At 42.7% G+C, this 23925-nt stretch overlaps 1 protein-coding gene across 2 annotated transcripts in view; it reads left to right on the top strand.

The window, feature by feature from the left end:
- Positions 1 to 23925, top strand: part of MME (membrane metalloendopeptidase) — an 87265-nt gene that overhangs the window by 48333 nt on the left and 15007 nt on the right. For both annotated transcript variants that reach the window (XM_006123482.5, XM_006123483.5), the window contains exons 17-20: positions 7089 to 7147; positions 15445 to 15564; positions 16370 to 16503; positions 21827 to 21892. In XM_006123482.5, the coding sequence (XP_006123544.1) occupies positions 7089 to 7147; positions 15445 to 15564; positions 16370 to 16503; positions 21827 to 21892 (379 nt within the window). The remainder of the gene's footprint in view (positions 1 to 7088; positions 7148 to 15444; positions 15565 to 16369; positions 16504 to 21826; positions 21893 to 23925) is intronic.

Here is a 23925-nt window from a genome sequence, read left to right as displayed (position 1 = left end):
CAGATACCCTTGGAAGTAGAGAAACTAATACAAGTTGTACCTCCCTAAAACAGAACTCTCTGGCCAGCAACATCTGAGGTCCTGCCAGACCACTGATGTTCCTGGACCACAGAGCCCAGGAACAAGGAGGTTTGATGGCGGGGCAGGAGTGTGGCGGGGGGTGGGGTGGAGCAGGACAGTGACTTAGCCAAGAGCCATATGTCAGGGAGGCAGGTAGCACAGTGGGGAGTTCTGGCCCTTGCAGCTGGGTGGCAGCAGGGCCAGAAACAGCCATGGATTTCCAGCTCTGTCAATAGCCAGGGGAACTCTGGCCCCAGCCCTGGCCAGGTAGCTCCAGCACTTGCAGCAGCAGCGCCGGCAGCTGGTGGAGTGTTAGCCCAGGGGCATCAGGGCAGAATGGGACATGAGGGGAGGGACCTCCCCTGGTCAGGCAAATCCCCTCATTCAGGAATGGTCAGGTCCCAAGGGTGTAGGATGTGTATAAAAAAAGCTAAACAGTGGATATGGCTCTAAATGGTCATGGCAGCCTCCTTTCATCCTGAAGTAGTATTATGATACTTCACTTAGGTCATAATTTAGCGAGCCAACTTGTAACTACTACAGACTAAAAGCTGTTGATCTAAACATTTACATCTATGCAACTGTCTGAGGTCAGCTAACCAGTACATTTGTTCATAGCCCTCTCCAGCTGGCTCCCTTGCATTGTTCTGTCACCCACTTCTTTTATTATAGTTTTGTTTTCACTCCACTTTTACAATGCAGTGCCCGCTTATCCAGTTCTCTCGCCTGGGCTCCCCTAAACTCGGCTTTCACTAGCATATCTTGAAGGTACAATTTCATTTCAGCCATTAGTTTTAAAAATGTTCCTTGTCCATCCTCTGAGAAAGAAAGTACCTGTTGTGGACTGGATTCAAAGGATGTGATTCACTGGCTGATGCTTCTTCTTGTTTCAGACCAAAGTTGCTGACGTTTTTTGTAAATTTTATTTTGTGTTTTCTGATTTAAAGAAACTGCCTAATGCATCTTCAAATTCTTGGTTTTCTCACCCGTTGTGAGATACTGTAATATACTTCATGACTATTTGACCAGACCTGTTCCCTGCTGGTATACGAGGGCTGTTCCACCACTATCTATGGTATAGTGTGTGTGTGGGGGGGGGGGGGGGGTATTCATAATTTGAAATGGCTGGTGTCCATTTTCCACTCAGAGGCTGAAACAAGCAAGTCCTGAATCAGCTCTTTCCCTGGTTCTCCTGGCTATCCCCTTCGCCTGCCAGCACTGTCTACTTTTTTGGCTCCTTAGATTCTTGCAGGATCCAACCAGATTATGGCCAGCATGGATCACCACATATAAGGACTGCAGATGTGGTTTGTTTGGTTTATCTTTGCAGCCAGATTATAGTGTTTAGCTCAGCTTTGGCAGAGTCCCAAAAGCCTACAGGTAATCTTTTTCAGCCTGTCACCTCACACTGGGTCCATGGTCATTAGGTATTTTCTGTGTCTCTTTGACCAAGAATGCTGCGTAGCTTAAGCTCCAGGCACCCTTCTTTCACTACATCTTGTTAAAGGCTGAAAGTTGTTTTATGTCTCTGGGACAGTCAGTAAGAAACTCCCAAGCAGTGTAAGACTCAACCAGAATTAAAACCACACTATGTTTAGAAGAGAGAAGAAAACATGCTAACACAAAAACAGCAGCCTGCATGACCCATGTGCCTTTGTATTCACTAAGCTTTAACTTAAGAGATCCACCTCTTAAGTTAGTTACATGAGAGAAATGAAGTTTGACACTCCCAATGAATACATTCTCCTTTCTCCCCTCTAACCACTCATCCAATCAGCCACTCAGAGACTCCCTGTCTTGTGTCCTTATTTTCTTTTATCTAAATCAGAACCCTCAGGATGCTTTCAGGGTTTTTTTTTTTTTTTAATGCCTTGCTTATCTCACTCAGCTGGTGTTCCTTTTATCAGTGCCTCGCATGTCCAGGCTATTGTCTGTATCACCTATCAAGTTAGAACTGTATTTCTCACATTAAATAAACAATGAGCAGTCCTGTGGCACCTTAGGGCTTGTCTACACTAGGGAGTTATTTCAAAATAACAAGTGGAGCATCCACACTATCAAGCCCATTATTTCGAAATAAGGGGCTGGTTATTTTGAAATAGTGCTTCCTGAGGCTCTAAGTCAAGGTAGTACTTCCACATTAAGGTAGCCTGTCTTGGACTAATTTCGAGGCTCCCCTATAGTGTGAACATGCTATTTCAAAATTATTATTTTGGGAGTTATTATTGTGAAATAAGTTATTTTGATGTAATTTTCTAGTGTTATTTTGATGTAATGCCCCTAGGTACTTGCAAATATATTATATTATAAGCTTTCACAGGTAAAACCCACTTCATCAAATGAGTTGGAGCAGAAATTACAGAATCAAGGGTATATATAACAGCAAAAGATAAACAATCACAATTACTGGTTTTACTGTTCTTTTTTCACATCTTATTACTCTAATGGTTTATTCCCCACTGCAATGGCTGCCTTGTCTCTCGTCTATCTTCACTACCGAGCTTTCATTGTCCAAGCTAGAAGTGTTAGGCTGGATCAAGTTTGGTCTGTCCCTATGCTCTTACAAAGGCCTGGTCTACACCTAAAACTCAGGCTGAAGTAAGTAGGTCACTTAAAGGTGTGAAAAAATAACACCCCCTGAGAAACAGTTAAACCAGGGCTACTCAATTTTGGAAGCTTTGGGGGCCATAATGATACTCACAGCACATGCCGAGGGCTGCAACTTAAGTGAGGTTGCATATACAGGCAAATATATGCAAATAGCTTATTTCACACTGACGGGCATGAATACAAAGATTAAGGCAAGACTATACAACATGCAGACCCCATTTAAGTCAGTTCTGTTGATACTAATAAAAGGCAATATTTACCCAATTTCTACCCATATGACAGAACTTTTAATGAGCAATGACAATCCAGGAATGTAACTACTAAAACACATGTCAAAAGAAAACCATTATATTGACTCACCATTGTGGATCATGTTCCCAGAAGAAGCCATGTTCAAAGGATCCCACCTGTGGGCCACATGTTGAGCCCCATGGAAACCCAAACCGCTCCATGGGCCACAAATAAATGGGCCACAAGCCACATGTTGAGTAGCCCTGAGTTAAACCAACCTATGACCTGGTGTAGTTACTGCTAGGTAGATGGAAGAGCTCTTCCAGCTGCTGTTTCTCAAGAGTGGATTTACTAGCGCAGTGGAAAACCCCTCCTGTCACTGTAGGAAGTGTCTATGCTACCGTGGTGTAGCTGCAGCTGTGTTGCTGTTGTGCTTGTAGTGTGTTCATGCATTTAGGCCAGGTCTCCAGTAGAAAATTAGCTCAGCGCTAATGAGTGACCTGGTTAAGCCAATCTAACTAGGGTTGCCAGGTATCCGGTATTGACCCAGACAGTCCGGTATTTTCATCTCCTGTCCGGTTTTAAAAAACAGAAAATACTGGATACCTAAAATGTCCAGTATTTTCTGGTTTTCCCTTGGCCAGGAGGCGAAAATACCAGGTGCTTACCTGGTTCCGCAGGGAAGCTGTCTGGCCCAGAGCAGGAAAACAAGATGGCAGACGGCCTCCAGCAGTCTGTTAGGGCCAAAAAGCCTCAAAAGCATTTCTTAAAGGGGCCACGCTGGATTTTTTAAATGTATTTATTTTTGCTCAACAACTTTGGTCTCCCCCTTTTTTTTTTCCCCGATTTTTTTTTTTTTTGGCGGGGGGGGGGAGGGAGGAGGAGAGTGTTCGGTATTTTTGGTTAAACCATCTGGCAATCCTAGATCTAACCCCTGCATAGATAGCGCTAGGTCAATAGAAGAATTATTCCATGGACTGAGTACTGTCCCTTTACTACAGTGATGGGAGATCACCTCCTGTTGTTGCAGTGAGTGTCTATACTGAAGTGATACAGCAGAGTAGCTGCAGCATTTCTAAGGAAGACATAGTCAGTGTATCAGGCAGGACTAACTGCACTGAAGTCAGTGGACAAAACTTGAGTAAGTGAGAGGAGAATCAGGCCTAAAGGATTTCATATATTCACTTTCAGTATTCATTTTATCAAGAATTTCTCTAAGTGTAACACATGAAGCATGAACAGAATAGCTGATCTTTCACACAGTCTGTTTATTGTAATTTAGATGATAGACACTATCACAAGAACTGTTATCCAATAGGCCATTAACAATATTATCCTACTAATCCAAAGTCTGTTTGGAAAACTTCAGGTAGAATATTAAAGACTATTTCATAAGCCTAATAAAGCAATTAGGGCTATATTCTGGCTTGGAATATATAGGCTCAGCTTTTATTGATGTGAAGCAAAAGCCTATCCTCTTACCATAAGCCAGACCCCTACACATTGCTGAATGCTGCCTCTAATGTCTCAACCTTCATTAAGTCAAGCTACAGGGCTTGATCCTGACCTTTCTCACATTAATATAACTCCATTGACTTCAGTGAATGTATTCCTGAAATGTATCATCAGTGAGACACAGAATCAGGTCTACAGAGCCAGATTCGCTCAAGTGAAGTCAGTGGCATTATATCAGGTCTTTACTTGGCCCATGCACAGAACAGAACATAAATGAACAATACATACAATGAAAAACATCGGTACAAGAAACCATTCTTACTAACAATTTTAAAATCCTCTAGGTGTGTTTTGTATCTACATTGATTCTGCAAACTAAACTTTTACAGGAAAAACTTAAAAAATGAAGAATAGTCTAGTAGCACCTTATAGACTAACAAAACATGTAGATGGTATCATGAGCTTTTGTGGGCAAAACCCACTTCTTCAGATGACCAGAAGTGGGTTTTGCTCAGGAAAGCTCATGATACCATCTACATATCTTGTTAGTCTTTAAGGTGCTGCTAGACTATTTGTTGTTTTTTTAAGTGTTTCTTGTTACAGACTAACTCGGCGACTCCTCTGAAGCTTTTAATCTTTTTCAGTTAGTGAAATCACAAAGTCGGACAACTGTCTCATGATTTTCACATCATGGAATACAACTGTTAAGTTGATAGTAGACAGACAATTTCTGCCAATTATTCCATGTTTCTGTAGTGAGCACTTAGCCATTCTGACCTTCCCAGCCCAATAGCCCCTGTTAGTTCTTTATCATCAAGAGATTATTTGGGCAATTAAATAACAGTTTATTTAAATAAATAAACCCATGTGCAGTGGGCCAGCAGAAGTCCCATGCACCCCTTATGTTCCTGTAGTCTCAGCTCTTCAATAAGACTTAGCTAATGCATACGTCTCCTCTGGCCCTTTGTACAGGTGTGACTATCACCCTTAGCTTCAACAGTGTGAGCTGAACATGTGCCATACTGATAGTGCAGATGCTTCTTCACTTAAGGTCTAGTCCTAGGTGTTAGCTTAGAAAATCATCTTAAGCAGAGTGCCAGTGAAAGGCAGTAAAAAATGGCCCAGACTTCAAGTATTTTTCATAGCGTTGGCCTGACCCTACAAGGGGAGGAGAGATTGTCATGTGCTTAAGGCACAGGACAGAAAGCCAAGAAAACCTGGCTCAGTGACAACCCTCCCATATGACCCTGTGCCTGCAATTCCATTTCTCTTAATGGGAGATAATAATAGTTTCCTACCTCACAAGCATAGTTCATCTATGAGGCCCCAAGATACAGCGAGGAGCAGTACTGAAATGCTTGTAAAGCAAATTGATTTCAGTTTAAAGGAATTCACTGTGCTTAGCACACTGCAGCCTCAGTTCCTTTTAGACAGGAATACTCTAATAGTAAATAAGGACTCCGTGCTGTGGTCTTACAGAGGTACACTTCTCATTGGTTTGATTGGAAGATTTGCCCTGTCAGGATTCCAGTGAGGTCAGTCAGGGCCAAGAGTCAGTCAGGCAAATTCAGGGCTGGGAGCAGCAGGGGGAGTTCATAGTCAGGACCAGGCCAAAGTCAAAATCTGAGTCAGTCCATGAGTCCAAATCATGCTGAGGTCAAGCCAGGATTTCAAAAGCAAGAATCAGACCAATCATAGCAGCCATGGAAGAAGGCTGTTGCCTAAACATTGCCTGGAACACCCCTTGGATTGATTTAGGTCAGGGAGCCAATCAGGAGCTATAGGACTGTAGTCTGTCAAGGTTAAACATTCCGGCTGCATATAGACTAGCAAGTTTTTCTGCAAAAGCGGTTGCTTTTGTGGAAAAACTTACCAGCTGTATACACTGGCTGCTTGATTTTGTGCAAAAGCACTGACGTTCTACTGTCCGAAATCAGTGCTTCTTGCGCAAATGCTTTGACGTTCCCGTTCGGGCAAAAGCCCTTTTCCGGAAATGCTTTTGCGCAAAAGGGCCAGTGTAGACAGCTGAAAACTGTTTTGCACAAAAAAGCCCCGATGGAGAAAATGGTGATCGGGGCTTTCTTGCACAAAACCGCATCTAGATTGGCATGGACGCTTTTCTGCAAAAAGTGCTTTTGTGGAAAAGCGTCCGTGCCAATCTAGATGCTCTTTTCTGCAAATGCTTTTAACGGAAAAACTTTTCCGTTAAAAGCATTTGCGGACAATCATGCCAGTCTAGATGTAGCTTCCATGTTCTGGGTCCCCCATGAAGCACAGGTTAGTTACAGTTGCTGGGGAGGGAGGTGGTCTGGAGTAGCTAGCTGGTTAGTAATTGTACAAAACAGGGTTCTAGACCTCGGAGGGCCTTTTATGCATGTGCAATGAGAGAGGATTAGATCCGCTCTCTACATTTCTGGACTTATAGCTGATGACGGATTTTGAAAACATTGACTTATAAGGACCATAAACACAATTTTAATGAATCATAAATGTTCTGAAATAATAATAATCTACTTGTATATAGCACTACTTGAAGATCTTCGGTCTGGATTCATCAAGATGTTTTTGTGTTTGCTATTTTGCCAGTGAAATTTTCTAGTGCCAGTAAAAGGAAATTTAAATACTGTCAGTAACTGGTGAAGGAGAAGATCATTTTCCAGGTCTGTTCCCATGCCCAGTTGAGATTTCTGTTAATTGTATTTCTAACTAGACTTCATGTGTGTTTTCTATAGGTGGATAAGTGGGGCTGCTGTCGTCAATGCCTTTTATTCTGCAAGCAGGAACCAGATAGGTAAGATTTGCTAGCACACTGAAGGTACAAGTTTTAAAAGCCTGGTTATTAGTTTTTATACCCTGAAAGTGAAATGCACCCAGTAACATATGGACTGAAAAAGGCCCTCAATGTGGCAGAACCATGGAGGTTTCATTATTTGGGGAGTAGGTGATAGTGACGCTCTCACATGCAGATGAGGATTCCACATCTTCTGTGCATGAAAGAACTGGAAAATGAGCAAGCTCTGCATAGGTCAGCAAGGAAGAGAGCTTGGACTTTAGCTGTGGCAAGGAAAGAAGTGTGGTGTGTGAGTCAAAGATTACATGCCACAAATCTTGCCTTAGGGGAGGCACAGGAGTTGCCATAACAGAGGGACAGTAGCTTGAGCTGGCCAGAGTTCTGTCTGTAGGGGTGCATTCTGTTCCTCACAACTCCTCCATAGCTCCATCACACAAAACCAATTTACTCTGCCTTTGTTTGGGACAGAGTATTTCTCCCAGATGAATAATGCAAGTATGGACTTACTGAATGGAGTCCTTACAGTCCCTTAACAACTCTCTTTGGGTGTGTCTAAACTACGTGGCTCCGTCGATGGAACCATGTAGATTAGGCTGATCAGCGGAGGGAAATGAAGCCACGATTTAAATAATCGCGGCTTCATTTAAATTTAAATGGCTGCCGCGCTAAGCCGACAAACAGCTGATCAGCTGTTTGTCAGCTCAGCGCGCTAGTCTGGAGGCTCCCGTGCCGTCCTGAAAGCCCTTTATCGACCTCCCCATTATGCCTCGTAGGATGAGATTTACCGGGGAGGTCGATAAAAGGCTTTCATGTCGACAGGGGAGCATCCAGACTGCCCCGATCTGCCGACAAACAGCTGATCGGCAGAGCAGGGCAGCCATTTAAATTTAAATGAAGCCGCGATTATTTAAATCATGGCTTCATTTCCCTTTGCCGAACAAACAAATCTACATGGCTCCATCGACAGAGCCATGTAGTCTAGACGTACCCTTTATGTCCTCATTATGGGGCATAAATCTCCCACCCTTATGCTCATGGAGAGGTATCCTCTCCTGGGACTATTCTCTTCTAATCAACAGGGATACTCTGAGAGAAATATCCTTTTGGCAAGATAACAGAATGCAGTCCTATGTTAAATCATCTTGAAATATGAGTATAGCTCACTGTAGCCTGTAAGAAGATCTGTTTACACTGGAATAGGCTCAAGAGACATGTGTCATTATTTTACCTTAAACCTGAATTCATAATGCACATTCTCTAAAGTACGGCTCTTTAAAATCTTGTTCAATCTAAGGGCTCGTTGGTTCCTGTTTTTGTTAAACATGTGTCATCTGTCAGATGACCCAAAGCTCCTGGTTTGTCACAGGTTTCATCTTTCTTTAATTCTGGTTTCTTTTGTACTGGGGGAAAAAACAAACAAAAATATCAACCTGGCAGATTAAACCCAGTACAAAAACAGCTTAAAGAAGAGAAAAAGACACAGTAATAATCAGAGAGCTTTAGTAACACTTTGGGGTATAGCTACAAACCATGCAGTGTCTGTCTATCAAGCCCTGCCATGGGTATACATAATTTCAAAATAGAAGAGAAACAATAAAAAGATGACAAAATTATTTTTAAATATGGAAAAATAGCCTATGATTGAAGAAAAATAGTGTATGGCTGATAATATAGTAATAGTGAGAAAACCTTCGAGCTCCTACCCCCCATAGAACAACAACATACTTGGCACCAATGCAGACGCTTTCATCCAGAGATCTCAAAGCTCTTTACAAACATTAATCTCAGAGAGGTAGTCATGTTAGTCTGTAACTTTAAAAAAACTTTAAAAACGAGTGGCTCCCTAGCACCTTAGAGACTAATAATATATATATAATATCAGGAGCTTTCATAAGCACAGTCCACTTCTTCACATGAGTGGAGCATATTTAAAACATTAGTTATTCTTCACAATATGCCTATATCATAGGTGCAGTAAGTATTATTATACTTATTTTATAGAAATTTAGAAACATTGAAGTACAGGAAGTTGAAGGGCTTTCCCTCCGCCACCCAGGATACGTCTTCACTGGAACACTATTTCGGGATACCGGAGTATTCCAAGTATCAGAGGGGTAGCCGTGTTAGTCTGAATCTGCAAGAACAACAAGAAGTCCTGTGGCACCTTATAGGCTAACAGATTTATTGGAGTATAAGCTTTCGTGGGCAAAGATCCACTTCGTCAAATGCATGTCTGACGAAGTGGGTCTTTGCCCACGAAAGCTTATGCTTCAATAAATCTATTAGTCTATAAGGTGCCACAGGACTTCTCGTTGTTCTCGGAGTATCCCAAAATAGCTATCCCATCTCTTCACAGCATGCCTGTTTTTTCGGGCTCACTATTCCAATGTCCCTGTAAACCTCATTCTATGCAGAGTAAGGGATATTTCAGAATAGTGCTTTATTTTGAAATTTGGCACTGTGTAAACAGCACCAAATGACAAAATAAGCTATTTCGAAATAGCATTGAAATAAGACTCGCAATTTGCAAAGCTCAAATTGCATATCTTAGTTTGAGTTACGGAGCTCCAGAGATGAGTGGCAATATCAGAACTTCAAATCCCAGCCCTACTGGTGTGCCCTTACTTTTATGTATTGGTTTAATTCACACTTGGAAGATCTTGGGGCACAGAATCTGCTCCATTCTGCTCCCTTTACACTATTCAGGAAATTATTCATAAGGCCCCTGCTGGAGTTTCCTCCAGCAAGGAAAAAGCTGCAGTAGGTGCAGAGCAGATGTAGCCAGCATTTCTGCCTCCTTCCACAACCCCTCGTGCAAGAGGGCTAGGGCACGTCAGCACCAATGAGGATGAGGAAGAAGACTGGGATGGGTGGGGCATTCTGGAAGTCTTAGGCAGCAAGTTAGAACATCCCCAGCCTGTATTGAAGTTGTGGAGAAACTAACTATCACCCTAATAATGCCTTCACCCTGCTTTGCCTAGGTGGGTGCAGAAGAGGGCCTGGACCCTTGTGTCTATTTCAATACAAGTGCCTGTTATTTCTGCTTTTTTCATCTTGGTGCCCCTGTGCAGTACCTTGCTTCATATGGGACACCACAACATAAGAACACAAGAATAGCCATACTGAGTCAGACCAATGGTCTATCTAGCCCAGTATCCCGTTTTCCAACAGTGGCCAATGCCAAGTGCCCATGAAGGAATGAGCAGAACAGGGAATCATGAAATGATCCATTTCCTGTTGCCCATTCCCAGCTTCTAACAAACAGAGGCTAGGGACACCCATCCCTACCCATCCTGGATAATAGCCAGGGCTCGCCGAACCATGGTGAGCCCCGCTTGCCAGCCACGCTGTCCGACGATCTGCGCATGCGCAGATCGCCTGAACCCAGCTCTTCTGGGTTACAATCTACTTGCCACGAGCGAGTAGATTGTATTATTTGTCGAGCCCTGATAATAGCTCTGTGAATTTATCTAGCTCTCTTTTGAACACTGTTAAAGCCCTTGTCTTCACAATATCCTCTGTCAAGGAGTTCCACGGGCTGACTCTGCCCGTGTGAAGAAATATTTCCTTTTGTTTGTTTTAAACCTGCTACCTATTCAAACACTTCCATTTTAAAATATCTAGGTGAGGCTCATCAGGGGATAAATTTTCTGTTCATATTCAAAAACAAATTGATTTTGTAGCACATCCTGCTACCCAAGCACAGTGGTGCTCAATAAGGGGTATGCATACCCAAGGGGGTATGCAGATGTCTTCTGGGGGCCCGTCAACTCCTCTAGCTATTTTCTTAGTTTTACAACAGCCTACATAAAAAGCACTAGTGACGTTAGTACAAACTGCTTTATAGTCTATTTACTGAAGTGTAATTACAATATTTGATTAGATGGATTATGCTAAATATTTGCATGAAGATTTGAAACTATGCCATACTCACCAGTTTTCGGGTTTCATCCCACACTTGAAACTCAGATAATGTTTGCTCGCAAGTATTTCCAGTTAATCTCAGTGAATTTTTGTCTTTAAATTGAAATCGTGAAATTTGCAGTTTTGCACTGCATCAAGTGAGTGCCCCTTTGCCATAGTAGAGTTTTTTCAACATGAAATGAGGAGGGATAGAGTTCAAACCACACAGATTGAAACCAACTATGCATGCTCACCCAAATGTAAACAAAGCAAAAGTGCCACACACTAATTATCTATCACTAGAAATCAGAGTTCAAACAAACAGAAAGCAATGGGCAATATGCAATAACCACAGTAAGGGCCTAACACAGACAAAACTCCATGGACTCCACTGACCAGTTGTGCTTGGGTAAGGCTGCAGAATAAGGCCAGTGGTGTTGAGGTCAAATAAACATTTTGAAAGTATCTTTCAACATGCAGTATAAAATTCTACTCACACAGCTTTGTTTAAAATAGCTTTTGCTTAGTAATCAGTGGAACAGGAGTCATGGTTTGGATGACTGACACTAAATATGAGCCATAGATTCTTATCTCATCCTTGAGCGATGTCATGCACTTTATATTTAAAGCAGCATGATCTTTAAAGTTGATAGCTTAGTAACATTTAAGGAGATTTCTTCTAAAGCAGAGCTTTCCACACCATGCTTAGAGAATTTAGGGCTCTGTTCTGGAGCTTCAGTACAACGAGGTGTACTGGTAGTTCAGAATAGGAAGCCTAATCCGAACTACCTAGTTCGTGCCGCGTGTAGCCACGGGCACGGAGTCCGAACTAGAGGACATTTAAAAATGGCAGCGCCCGGCAATATGCAAATGAAGCCCAGGAAATTCAAATCCCGGGCTTCATTTGCAACTCCGGTTGCCTACATTAACCACCCTAGTTCGAACTAGGGTGGTAGTGTAGACATACCCTAACAGAATAAGAACGAAACCAACCGTGAGAAGTTTGCATGGGTCTTCCTTCATCCAGCCCCAGTATATACATGGGATTTTAGAAAAAGAGGATCTTTTTATGGTTCACATGGTGGAGGAGGGCTGAGACTCATGTGATGTGGGTTCCATTCCTGGTCCTGTCCAAGCGAGGGCTTTACAGGTGCCACTCTCTAGTCATCGATGCTATGATGTATGGATTTGAGCAAACATCTTGAGAGTAGCCTCCTCTGGCTGTTATCCAGACCATTGGGGAGCTATGTCATCCTTGCCCCACAATATGGGGTGCCTACCAGTGCTTGCATGTTATAGCTTCCAACCTGTACTGTTCACAAATAGCTTTCCAGGGTGCAGATCACTCCAAGATACATTCGTGTAACTGCAGCCTGACATTCTCACCAGCTATCATTGTACTACACGGGTGACCCTGACATACTCCCCATCTCAGGTTTTTCCCTAGAAATGTGTGTCTTGTAATGCCCAGCTGGACAGGCCAAATATATTAAGTCACTTATTCCTTTAAAGCAATAAAATACAACAAGTTGCCACCTTAATGGAATTACCTGGACACTTCAACACATCGGAAAAAACAATAAAACAAGTTTATTAACGCAAAGAGATGGATTTTAAATTAGTTCAAGTGAGGAAGCATAAGAATTAGAAAAGGTTAAAATAAAACTAAAGATAAAAGACTGTCAAGGGCCTAACTTAACAATCTATATTAGATCCAAGCAAAGTTTCTCACCACTTGCTGCCAGCAATATTACTGACCAACATCTAGGTCAGGATCCCACAGGTACAATGAGTGAGATGGACAGAGAGAGAGAAGAGAGATGTGCTTTGGGGGTCTTTGCCTCTCCTTTTATAGTTTGAGTCCCCCTCTTGAAAAGCATTTCTAGCTGAAACCCAAGAAACAAAGAGTCTGTCTGTAAGGATGTTCCCTGCTGGGGGGTTTTCATCTGCATATGCTCACATGAACGTTTCCTTTTGTTTCTCCCTTTTTGCTAGATGACTCTGTTTACAGGTTAAATGCAAACTAAGGTAAACAGACACTCCTTTGTTCAAGACAAGTCAGTTTGATGCTATGTGACTCTGAACATGTATTTTAATATCATGAAGGGGGAAATTTATAACTTTACACATAATGCTGTTGCACACATTTTTACCATATTTCTGATCAGCAAGTTATGAGTTTTCAGATGACACCTCACAAGGCATGCCTTGTACAAATATTATTACAGTAGTGTATAGGCTGTGAATAGAGGTGTGCATTCTGTCACATGTCTCCATAGGAATACAATCAGCTGATGCTTTGTTTGATATTGTCCAGTTTTGCCAATAGTTGCCACAAAGTTGCTGCTGTGTCAATAGTTTGGCTGCGTCTAGACTGGCAAGATTTTGCCGCCTGTCTACACTGGCCGCGAGTATTTGCACAAGAACACTGACTTTGTACTGTACAAAATCAGTGGTTCTTGCGCAAATACTCTGACGCTCCCACTCAGGGATAAGCCTTCTTGCACAAGAGGGCCAGTGTAGACAGCCAAGTTAATTTCTTGCGCAAGAAAGCCCGATGGCTAAAATGGCCATCAGAGCTTTCTTGCGCAAGACAGCGTCTACACTGGCACGGATGCTTTTGTGCAAAAGCATCCGTTCCAGTATTGACGCTCTCTTGCACAAATACTTTTAACGGAAAAACTTTTCAGTTAAAAGTATTTGCACAAAATCATGCCAGTCTAGATGCAGCCTTTGCCATTTCTATTGCATTTCCTGAAAATATTTAATATCAAAGCCCTTGGACATTATTTCTATAAGAAAAATTAAGGTGATATATCAATTTGCTAATTATTCATAGTAAGCAGCATTAATCGACATATACTGTGTTTTTTTTATTTTGCCTTTTTAATATTTTCTAATTCCTCCTCCCTGATCTGGAGGAAGAAAGCGAACCAATCTAGGATTTATAGCAAAATACTGAATGAGTCTGTTTTCTCTATTCTCCCTGTGGAAAAGTTGTCTACTAATTCCCCACTCCTGTTATACTGTAGTTCCACAACCCTACCATTTACAACAGGAATTAACCCCTTGTAGTCTGGAGAGCCCCAGTAGAACAAGAATCTGCATCAAATACAAAACAGAACAGAATTTTCTAATTCATATTCGAGGGAAACAAGTTTGTAAAGATTTTTAATGAGTCATAGTTAAAGAAAACATCACAATCGAAACATGAATTTTATTTATTCATTTATTTATTTTTGTAATTGCTTCTCTGTTGATGGCTCAGAGAAATGAATACAGAACTGTCTGAAAGGATCCCCTTTGGCCCAAATATTCCCTTATGCATGTAGGATGTGAAAGGTTAACCAGTAAGCATCACCCTTAAAGGGTGCCTGCCACACACAGGGGCACTCCAGCCTTCCTAGAGCAACCACTCTCCACAGCAGGCTCAGGCGTGCCACAAGCAGGGTCTACGCAGGCTGGGCTGCTCCCCCACCTATCCCTTCTTCAATCAGTTAACCCGATAAACATTACATTTAATACTTAACTAGTTACACAGGATTTTACACCCCTATATGCATGGAACTTATTCATATTGGTTCTCATAGAACCATTTCATATTGTTTGCTGAAAGAATAAAGTCTTGTGTCTGATCATAACTACTTGTGGGGCCTTGGTCAAATAATTTAATTACTCACTTGTTGTGGTCTCTGACATCACTAGGTGTTGTGAGGATTGATTAACTTAGCTAGAGTGGTCTGTGAGTGACAAACGGCTAAGTACTACTACTTCTTTGTGCTGCATATAACAATGAAGACCCAGTACCAGTTGTGAGTTTCTGAGGCTATGTCTAGACTACAGAAAAGATCTACGCTGTGACAGTCAATCTTCCAGTGTTTGATTTAGTGGGCCTAGTAAAGACCCGCTAAATCAAATACTGAAGGTGCTCCCATTGATGCCAGAACTCCTAATCCTCGCAAGGAGTAAGATAAGTTGATAGGAACATTTCTTCCATTGACCTCCTACTGTGAGGATGGCACTGAAGCTTGACTTAAGGTATGTCAACTCCAGCTATATTTTCACATAACTGGAATTGCATACCTTGAGCTGACCTTCAACTGTACTGTAGACTTGGCCTGAGCAAATGTTTGAAGGGATGTTTCCCTTTGCCCCATTTTTTTTTTTTTTTGGTCATTTATCTTCTGTTCCCACACAGCTTCCCATATAGAAATATATTTACCTTTGATGTTGTATTTGATGGCAAACAGTTTGATTTCCTCGCTGAAGCTCATGTACATGATTCTGTAATAAAGTACATTTCTTGTCAGGGATCCAATATGAATAAATTACTTAGTAAAGTTGAGTGCACGTAACAGTGAATCAGTAGTGTATTGTGTTTTCTTCCTTTACAGTCTTTCCTGCAGGAATTTTGCAGCCACCTTTCTTCAGTGCCTCTCAAGCCAAATCATTGAATTACGGTGGCATTGGTATGGTCATTGGCCATGAAATCACTCATGGATTTGACGACAATGGTAAGGGTCAGGGTTTCTATTGGATAATCCTTCTTGAGAGCATTATATTAGGGACTGCGTATTTTGCAGTTTAGTCATTCAAGGTAGCTGTGACTGGCCCTAATGGTGTTATGTCGGGGCCTGGCGGGACTTGTTGGCTCCATTCATACAATGCCTGCCCGTACCCCAGCTAGTCTCTCCCAAGGACTACGGGGTAAACTAGGTTGGGTACAAGAACCACCCTACACACCCACTCCTGTTGACCGTCTCCTATCATTACCTTTGTCATGTGGTATTCCCTCATGTCCCTGTGTATGCATTGCATTTGCACAGGGGCCCCACCCAGCTCGGGGTTGGGGACTAAGTCGGCCCTCACAAGGGTTTGGCTACACCCGGAATTGACTAACGCATGGGCCCAGGTACTCCCTATCACTACCCGTATGGTAATTCGGTCCTGTTCTTGATGTTTAACCCCTGCTCCAGCTCCTGCTTTTCCCCCAGCCTATTCCCAAAGCCCCTTGTATTCTAAAGGCCCAGAGCCCTGGAGCTAACATGGCTCATGCACTGCCCTGGCCTACCCCCTTCTAACCGAGGCCTCATCCCTTTCTGGGAGCACAGAATCACCCCTACCACCACCTTGCCCACGAGCCCAGCTTGGCTGTCAGCTCCCGTTTCTGTGATTGCTTCTTTACTGAAACACCTAGTGGCATGGATAATTACACAGTAACGTGTTTTCTTCTAACAGAGAAAGTAATATTTATTGCCCTCTGGGACTGCCTCATCAGCTTGTTCTTACATTCATCAATCTGTGCACATGTTGTTACAGGTAGAAATTTTAACGAGGATGGAGACCTCATCGATTGGTGGACTCAAGAATCAGCACTAAATTTTAAGAATCAGTCTCAATGTATGGTATACCAGTATGGAAACTTTACGTGGGATCTAGCTGGTGGACAACATGTAGGTTATTCATAATTTCTGTGCATACATTGTTGTTTTGAATGAGGCAAACTGAGGGTATGTCTACACTACCCTCCTAGTTCGAACTAGGAGGGTAATGTAGGCATACCGCACTTGCAAATGAAGCCCGGGATTTGAATTTCCCGGGCTTCATTTGCATAAGCGGGGAGCCGCCATTTTTAAAACCCCGCTGGTTCGAACCCCGTGCAGCGCGGCTACACGGGGCTCGAACTAGGTAGTTCGAACTAGGATTCCTATTCCGAACTACCGGTACACCTCGTTCCACTCCTAGTTCGAACTAGCGGGGTAGTGTAGACATACCCTGAATGTTTAGAGCCAAACCCCACAAATTCTTAGTTGTGCGAGCAGTGCTATTCTGGTGTGTTGCCCAGATTATCCCCACTCAGAAAACCTGAGGAAGGAAACTTTGGTGGATGAAATCTCCAAGCTGTCATACATACTGTCTATCCCAGCAAGAGTCAGGGTTAACCACCACCTTCCCCCTCCTCCACCTGGTATAAGACCATGGTTTGAGACTGCAAATATGCACTAACATTGGGCCATGAACCCCTCCTCCCTTCAACTTCCTGGTAGAACAGGAAAGATAGTCTGCTATATTTTTGGCTTCATTTACTTGGAGATGGAGGTAATGTACATCTTAGTCTAAAATCATTAGACTTGCTACTTTCCCTGGCCCATTCAGTCTTTGCCCCTGCATTTTCCCTCCATTGCTGCAGTCTCCTGTACTCATTCAATCTGGAATTTGCTTAGAGTCTAAGCAAAGCTGTGAGCCATTCAAAGTTCAGTTTGAACAGCTTCATGAATTTGTCCGAACTAGTTTGCATATATTCACAGGCTGTGAAGTTAAGCAAAGTTGGCATTCAAAGAATTGTGGCTCTCTCATAGAGGAGAGGTCTTACATTAAAGGTCTGGATTAAGACTCAGGGTTATGTGAATTACATTCTTGGTTTTGCCAATTTCCTTGTGTGATCTTGTGCAAATCACATAAACTTTTTTTTGACTCCAGTCCCCATCTGTAAAAATAGAATATCACTTCCCTATTTCATCAAAATGACAGAATGAATTTATTAATATTTATGAGGCACTCAGATATCACCACAGAAAAGCTGTAGATAAATAACTGTTAAATCTTATGTATCTGCAATCCAGGTTTGGAATGCATACATTTGCATGAGTTTGCACATAGTTTGGTGGTTCACTAGAACAGCAGCCATATCCTGTGACTTCTCCCATGTAACTTCTCCCAGGGTGTGTCTAGACTACATGGCTCCATCGACGGAGCCATGTAAATTATTTTATTCAGCATAGTCAAAGAAGCGGGGATTTAAATAATCCCTGCTTCATTAAAATAAACATGGCCACCGTGCTGTGCTGACGATCAGCTGATCCGGCACAGCGCGGCAGTCTAGAAGCAGCACAGTCGACAAAGGTTTCCTGAGGCATACCGGAGCGATCGACAAAGGCTTCTTTTGTTGACCACGCTGCATCTAGACTGCCGTGCTGTGCCGGATCAGCTGGTCATTGGCACAGCGCAACGGTCATGTTTATTTTAATGAAGCGGGGATTATTTAAATCCCCGCTTCTTTGACTATGCCGAATAATTATTTTACATGGCTCCGTCAACGGAGCCACATAGTCTAGACACTCCCCCAGTGAACCCCCTTCGAACTAAAAATACACCAAGTAAAGCATCCTCCTAACCAAACAGCACAAAAAAAATGTTGATGCAGGAAATGCCCTAGTAATCTAGGCTAGTTGAACTAGAAAGACTTTAATAACAAATGGTCTGGTAGCACTTTATAGACTAACAAAACATGTAGATGATATCATGAGCTTTCATGGACACAGCCCACTTCTTCAGATGACTGTTATGAGTTTAGGAAGTTCAGACCCAAAATAAATAGGAGAGGGAAAGGGCAGGGGGAGAGAGGAAAACGAGGAGGGTGGGAGACAGGGAGCTAGAGGGAATCAGTAAGTATCTGAAGATTGGGGAGTTAAAATGAAGCAGATAAGAATCAAAGTCAATTGATAGTATCCTTCCTGACATAGGAGTCTACACAAAAAGCTGTTTGCACCTTCATCGGCTATTAAGTTGTTAGTGCTCCAACCAACTGTCATCACGATTGAGTCCATTAGCATATGAATTGAATTTGCGGATTAACTCTAATTCCAATGTTTCTCTGTGTATCTGGCTAGTAGAACTGGTTTGTGACAAGACAGCTACTTGAAGATCTTTTAAACAGTGATTAGGAAGATTAAAGTGTTCCCCAATAGGTTTCTGTATGTTTCCTTTACGTATATCTGATTTGTGTCCATTGATTCTTTCCCGCATAGACTGTCCAGTTTGTCCAATATATATAGCAGTGGCGCATTGCTGGCATTTGATGGCATAGATCAAATTACTGGATATGCAGTCAAATGACCTTTTGATTTGGAAGCTTATGTTGTTGGCTCCAGTGATGAATTCGCTAGTATAGATATGAGGGCAGAATTGGCATCGTTTTTGGTTACAGGGCTGGGTTCCTGGATGCTTATGATGTGGCTGAGGGTTGACTTTGAGGGTCTTTGCAGTTCCAAACTTGCGTTTCTCCTATTTCAGAATTTGAGTTACAATGCTCTTTCACCTGAAGTTTCTGCTGGGCTGCCTGCATTCTCGGGAGACAGCTTGTAAAGACTGGTACTGCACTAATGTGGTTTTCAGTTTGAGTTCCTGTTTCTTTCACAAAGAAGGTCACAAACAGCAAATGAGCATGAGCCTCTGAAACACTGATGATCAGTGTCAAGGAGTGTGTTCCCCCTCAGCATTGGGGCCGCCTCACCAGATAATGTCCCCACACGTCGGCCCCTCTGTCCAGTCTCTATAACCTTCTACTAGGGTATATACAGCCCTTGAGGCCTAGTCACCAAAAAAAGCCTCTCCTGGCCAGGAAGTCATTTGTCCAGGGTACGGAAAAGAGTAGAAGGGGGACCCAGGCCCTCCCTCTCCACCGGTTCCCAGCCAGTGCCCTTCAGGCAGAGACTATTGCTCCTGCAAGCTCGGCGGGAAATCCAGCGGGCACTCCTAGCTTTGCTCCGGGTCGGCAACAGGCTGCAGCTCTGGCATCAGCTGCTACAGAAACACGGAGGGAGTGCGGCCTGATCTACTCCTTCCCCCAGCTGCCTCCCTACCTGGAGAGCTCTCTCCTTTTATATTCTGGCTCTGCTGGGAGCATGCCCAGCAGAGCTGGATGGGCGGGGCCTTCTCAGCCAGGTGGGCCTGGGCTACTCTCTGCCCTTCAGTGCAGGGCCTGTCTGCCCCGTCACAATCAGTAAGAGTGCAGCTACACAGCAGCAACATTTCAGAAAAATGGCCATTATTCCGAAATAACAATGCGAGCTGCTACACAGGAATTCCATTATTTTGAAATAAATTCAAAATAATTGACGGCTTATTCCAACTTCTGTAAACCTAATTCCACGAGGAATAACGCCTATTCCAAAACGGCAATTTCGAAATAGCAGTAGTGTGGACGCTCTGTTGCTGATATTTTGAAATAGCTCCTCCCCAGGGCCATTCAAAGTAATTACTCTCCAGTGCCTCCTGGGGCTCTAAATCAAGGTAGCACGTCAACATTAGGGAAGCCTGCCTAGGTCTATTTTTGAGGCTTCCCTGTAGCATTGACGTGCTATTTCAAAATGCGCTATTTTGGAGTATTTCTTCTGGAATAGCTTATTTTGAACTAAGCATACAGTTAAGATGTACCCTCAATGTGTGGAAGGTGTTTACAATAGTACTCAATTCCCTTGTGGAAGGCCATTACTTACATTATCTTGTTTGTTTTGGACTTCTCCAGATAACCACAGGCAGTGTTCAGCAGTGCTGAAAGCTATTTGTATAATGAGCAGAATTTCAATAGGAGGGAACCTCCTGCTGCAAGTGGTGAATAAGGAGTTGGATCTTTCATTCTTACTGTCCCCTTGTTCAGGAGCTTCAGGGGGTAGCCGAGTTAGTCTGTTACAGAAAAAAAAATAGTCTAATAGCACTTTATAGACTAATAAAACATGTAGATGGTATCATGAGCTTTTGGGCACATCCCACTTCTTCAGATGACCGGAGTTATGAGTTTGGGATATGAAAACTCGAAATAAATAGGAGAGGGGAAGGGGAGGGGGAAGAGAAAGAAAAAGGGAAGGAGGTGGGAGACAGAGCATCATTAAGTATCTGGAGAATGGGTACTTAAACCTAAGCAGATAAAAATCTAAGTCAGTAGATAGATTCCCAAGACAGGAAGGATGCCACTCAGAGAGCTGTTAGCACCTTCAGTGGTTATTAAGTAGGTAGTGTCCCAAACAACCTTTGTTGACAGCTGACAAGTCGGTTCATTACCATACAGAACATGCAAGAGATGAACTCCTGTGCTGAAGTATTGTCAATCTAATAGTTATATCAATACAATCTCCAGAATCATTTTAAAAGAATCATTTGAGGGAAAAATAGTGCAGTTTTTTTCCTGATTTGTATCCACCCTCAGACCTAAATCTAACGATGAGTTGTCATTTTATGACCTCAGATGACAGGCAGTTTTGGATTAGGATTCAATAAAAATAAAGAGCCAGGTTCTCCACTAGCATAGCTCCATTACCTTTAGTTTTACTATTTTGATTTACACCCACTGAGGATCTGTCCCAGAGTATGGATTAGAACATGAAGTTAAGAGACTATCCTGTTTGCTTAATATCCAGCAAAATTCCTAGTCAGGTTCCAGCAGATTTTCCAGTCTCTTTCAACATCATGAAGTCTGATTCTTCCCTGCTTCAGGAGTTTCCAGTGTACTTTGGCCACCCCTGGCCTGGAGACCATGAGCACAGATGGCAAAAGCTACACTGAGCCCAACAGAATTATCCAGACCCACAGTTGGGACAGTAGCAAAAGTAAAAGGGATGAGCTTGAGAGAGAGAAGAACTTGGAGTTTAAGGACACCAAGGACAAGAAAGACTAAATTACTAAGCAGACATCAGAAACTTTAGGCAAGAGAGACATAAAATGTTCATTGTATCGAAAGGGTGGAAAGTGGGATTTGGAGACTAGGGAGGCAAAGAATGTTCAGATGCATTAATGTAATCTTCAGTTAAATGTTCAAATTTGGGGGGGCTTGTTTGAAACTTCTGCCATTCACTTGGCTCTGCTTTGGAACCTGAGACACTAGCGGAAGCCAAAGTGAATAAAGAAATAAGAGAAATGCCAAAGTTTAGCACAGTAATTCCTAAGATAAAGAAGCTTTTCCTGAGAGAAAACTTTCAACTTTCTCATTTCTCTTTGCAGCTGAGTGGAATCAATACTTTGGGAGAAAACATTGCTGATAACGGAGGTGTTAGACAAGCTTATAAGGTGAGAAAAATCCATTTTCTCTCTGTCCTCACAGTTGAGATTATTAATGTTGAAACAAATGTATTAAAGTGCCTGACGAGAGCGGTTTTTATATGACAAAGGCAAAGCAACACTTTACTGTGATTCTCTGACATCTAGCCAGCTTCTAAAACAATGGAAACTTTGTTACCTTTTGTTCAGTATATTACTTGTTTTGGGGGAAGCGATTCTCTATTCCCAGGCCTCATTCATGTATTATTGCCCATTACAGATCTCTCTAGCTCTCTCTCTAACTATAGCTGGTTGGGAATACAGAATGTGTAGAATGCAAACATATTGTGAATCAGTGTCACACAAACTTTAAGCTGACTGTGCTATCATATTGACCTGAAGTCTATGTACATCCTTTCACCAGCATGCTGTTTATGACTGGCAGAGAAAAAAAAAAGTAGTTTTCCAAGCTCCACCCACAAAATAGCGCCTGCTCACATGGGACATCTTTCACAGTAAATCGCTCAGATATTCAAAATCCAGGCCCGCTTGTTCTCAAGGCTTGATTCCCCCCATTACTGGGGTCCAAATACACCAGTCTGCTCAATGGGCTGCTTGTGCTAGGGTATGCTTTGGTGAGTGCTCAGATGACCTGCTAGGTTCTTGAAGGCTTCTTGGGTTTGAGATGGGAAAGTGGCAATACTTTCCCCGTTCCATTCTAGCAGCACCACCATGATCTGTCTGTCACAGCAGATGATGTAGAACCTCACCTTATGACCCTCTCTTTCCTTTTCTACTTTGATCAGAGTGAAATATTTCACCATGTTGACACAAAGTATAGCACCCATGGGGACAATGGGGCAGGTCAGACCTCTGAATGATTGTTTCTTGGACTGTAGATATAGACATCAACTGCATCAGTTCGGAAAGAGGAGCTAGTAGGCCATACTGCTAGATATAAGCTCAATCCAAACCCTGGTTTAGAGGACTATTTGTGTGCAAACAAGCCAGCACAAATACACAGGACCTTGCCCTACCTCAAGTCAATGAGAGGCAGAGCAAACCTAGTACAGGAATTCTAGCAAATCAGCAGTATTACCAAGAAGGACCTGTGTCTTCAGAGTTACTGTGATATCACGGTATTAGAAATATGTGAAATGAGCAAGTGTCGTTTGATGACAACAGATATTCTACAAGATCTTTGGTTCAGGGAAAAGTTGTATCACTTCTGCTCATGAACACTTTTTCTTCTTTTCAAAATAAAAAGAATACACAAACTAACAAATCAACGTAATTCCCACCTGGAAAATGGCCTGCATTTTCAAAATTTTCACTGGGGAAAACTTTCTTTTTTATAAAGAAATGTTAGTATTTGTCACCACAAAATCAGTTTTACACCAGAGTAGGTACGAGTCAGATTCTGATCACTTACAGTCTAGATATGGAGTAAGGGTAGTGAAATTTTGGAAACAAATAACACGTGTGTGTGTGTATTGTGTGAAATTGGAGACAATGGTGATTTTTGCTGCAACTGAAACTTGTTCCCCCCACAGCTGCTCTGATGGTGGCACCTTGGAAAGACTAAGCTAGGAAGGTTAGCTGATTAAATAGTTGACCAACGTCTCTGTTCATACATTAACCATTCTGGAGGCAGATAGTGCCCCTTTGAGCCCTGGCACAGAGAGGGCTCGGTCCACTCTGAACTGGTGTCCAGGCACCTAGCCAGCAGACCTTACTCTGCATAGTGCAGGGTCCAGGTGGTCTGAAAGGAAGAGGGGGTGGGTAAAATGAACATCATCCCCCTATACTAGGGATGGTGTAGACGGAGCTTGATCCTGCCTTGAGGGCGGGGGGCTGGACTCGATGACCTCTCAAGGTCCCTTCCAGTCCTATTATTCTATGATTCTATGATACTGCTCTCATGCGCTATAATTCAACATGACATCAGGCCATCAGGCTACTGAGGGTCAGATTTGTTCTCTAGGGCCTGCCAGATTTGGAAGATGGCTCCTCACTCTTTTCTGTGGAAGTTCAAGCCTTTCTGGTCACAAAGAGATAATAAG

The sequence above is a fragment of the Pelodiscus sinensis genome, chromosome 10 (genome assembly GCF_052426305.1).
Source record: "Pelodiscus sinensis isolate ZL-2025 chromosome 10, ASM5242630v1, whole genome shotgun sequence".
NCBI lineage: Eukaryota > Metazoa > Chordata > Testudines > Trionychidae > Pelodiscus > Pelodiscus sinensis.
This window is presented reverse-complemented; position numbering and strand designations above follow the sequence as displayed.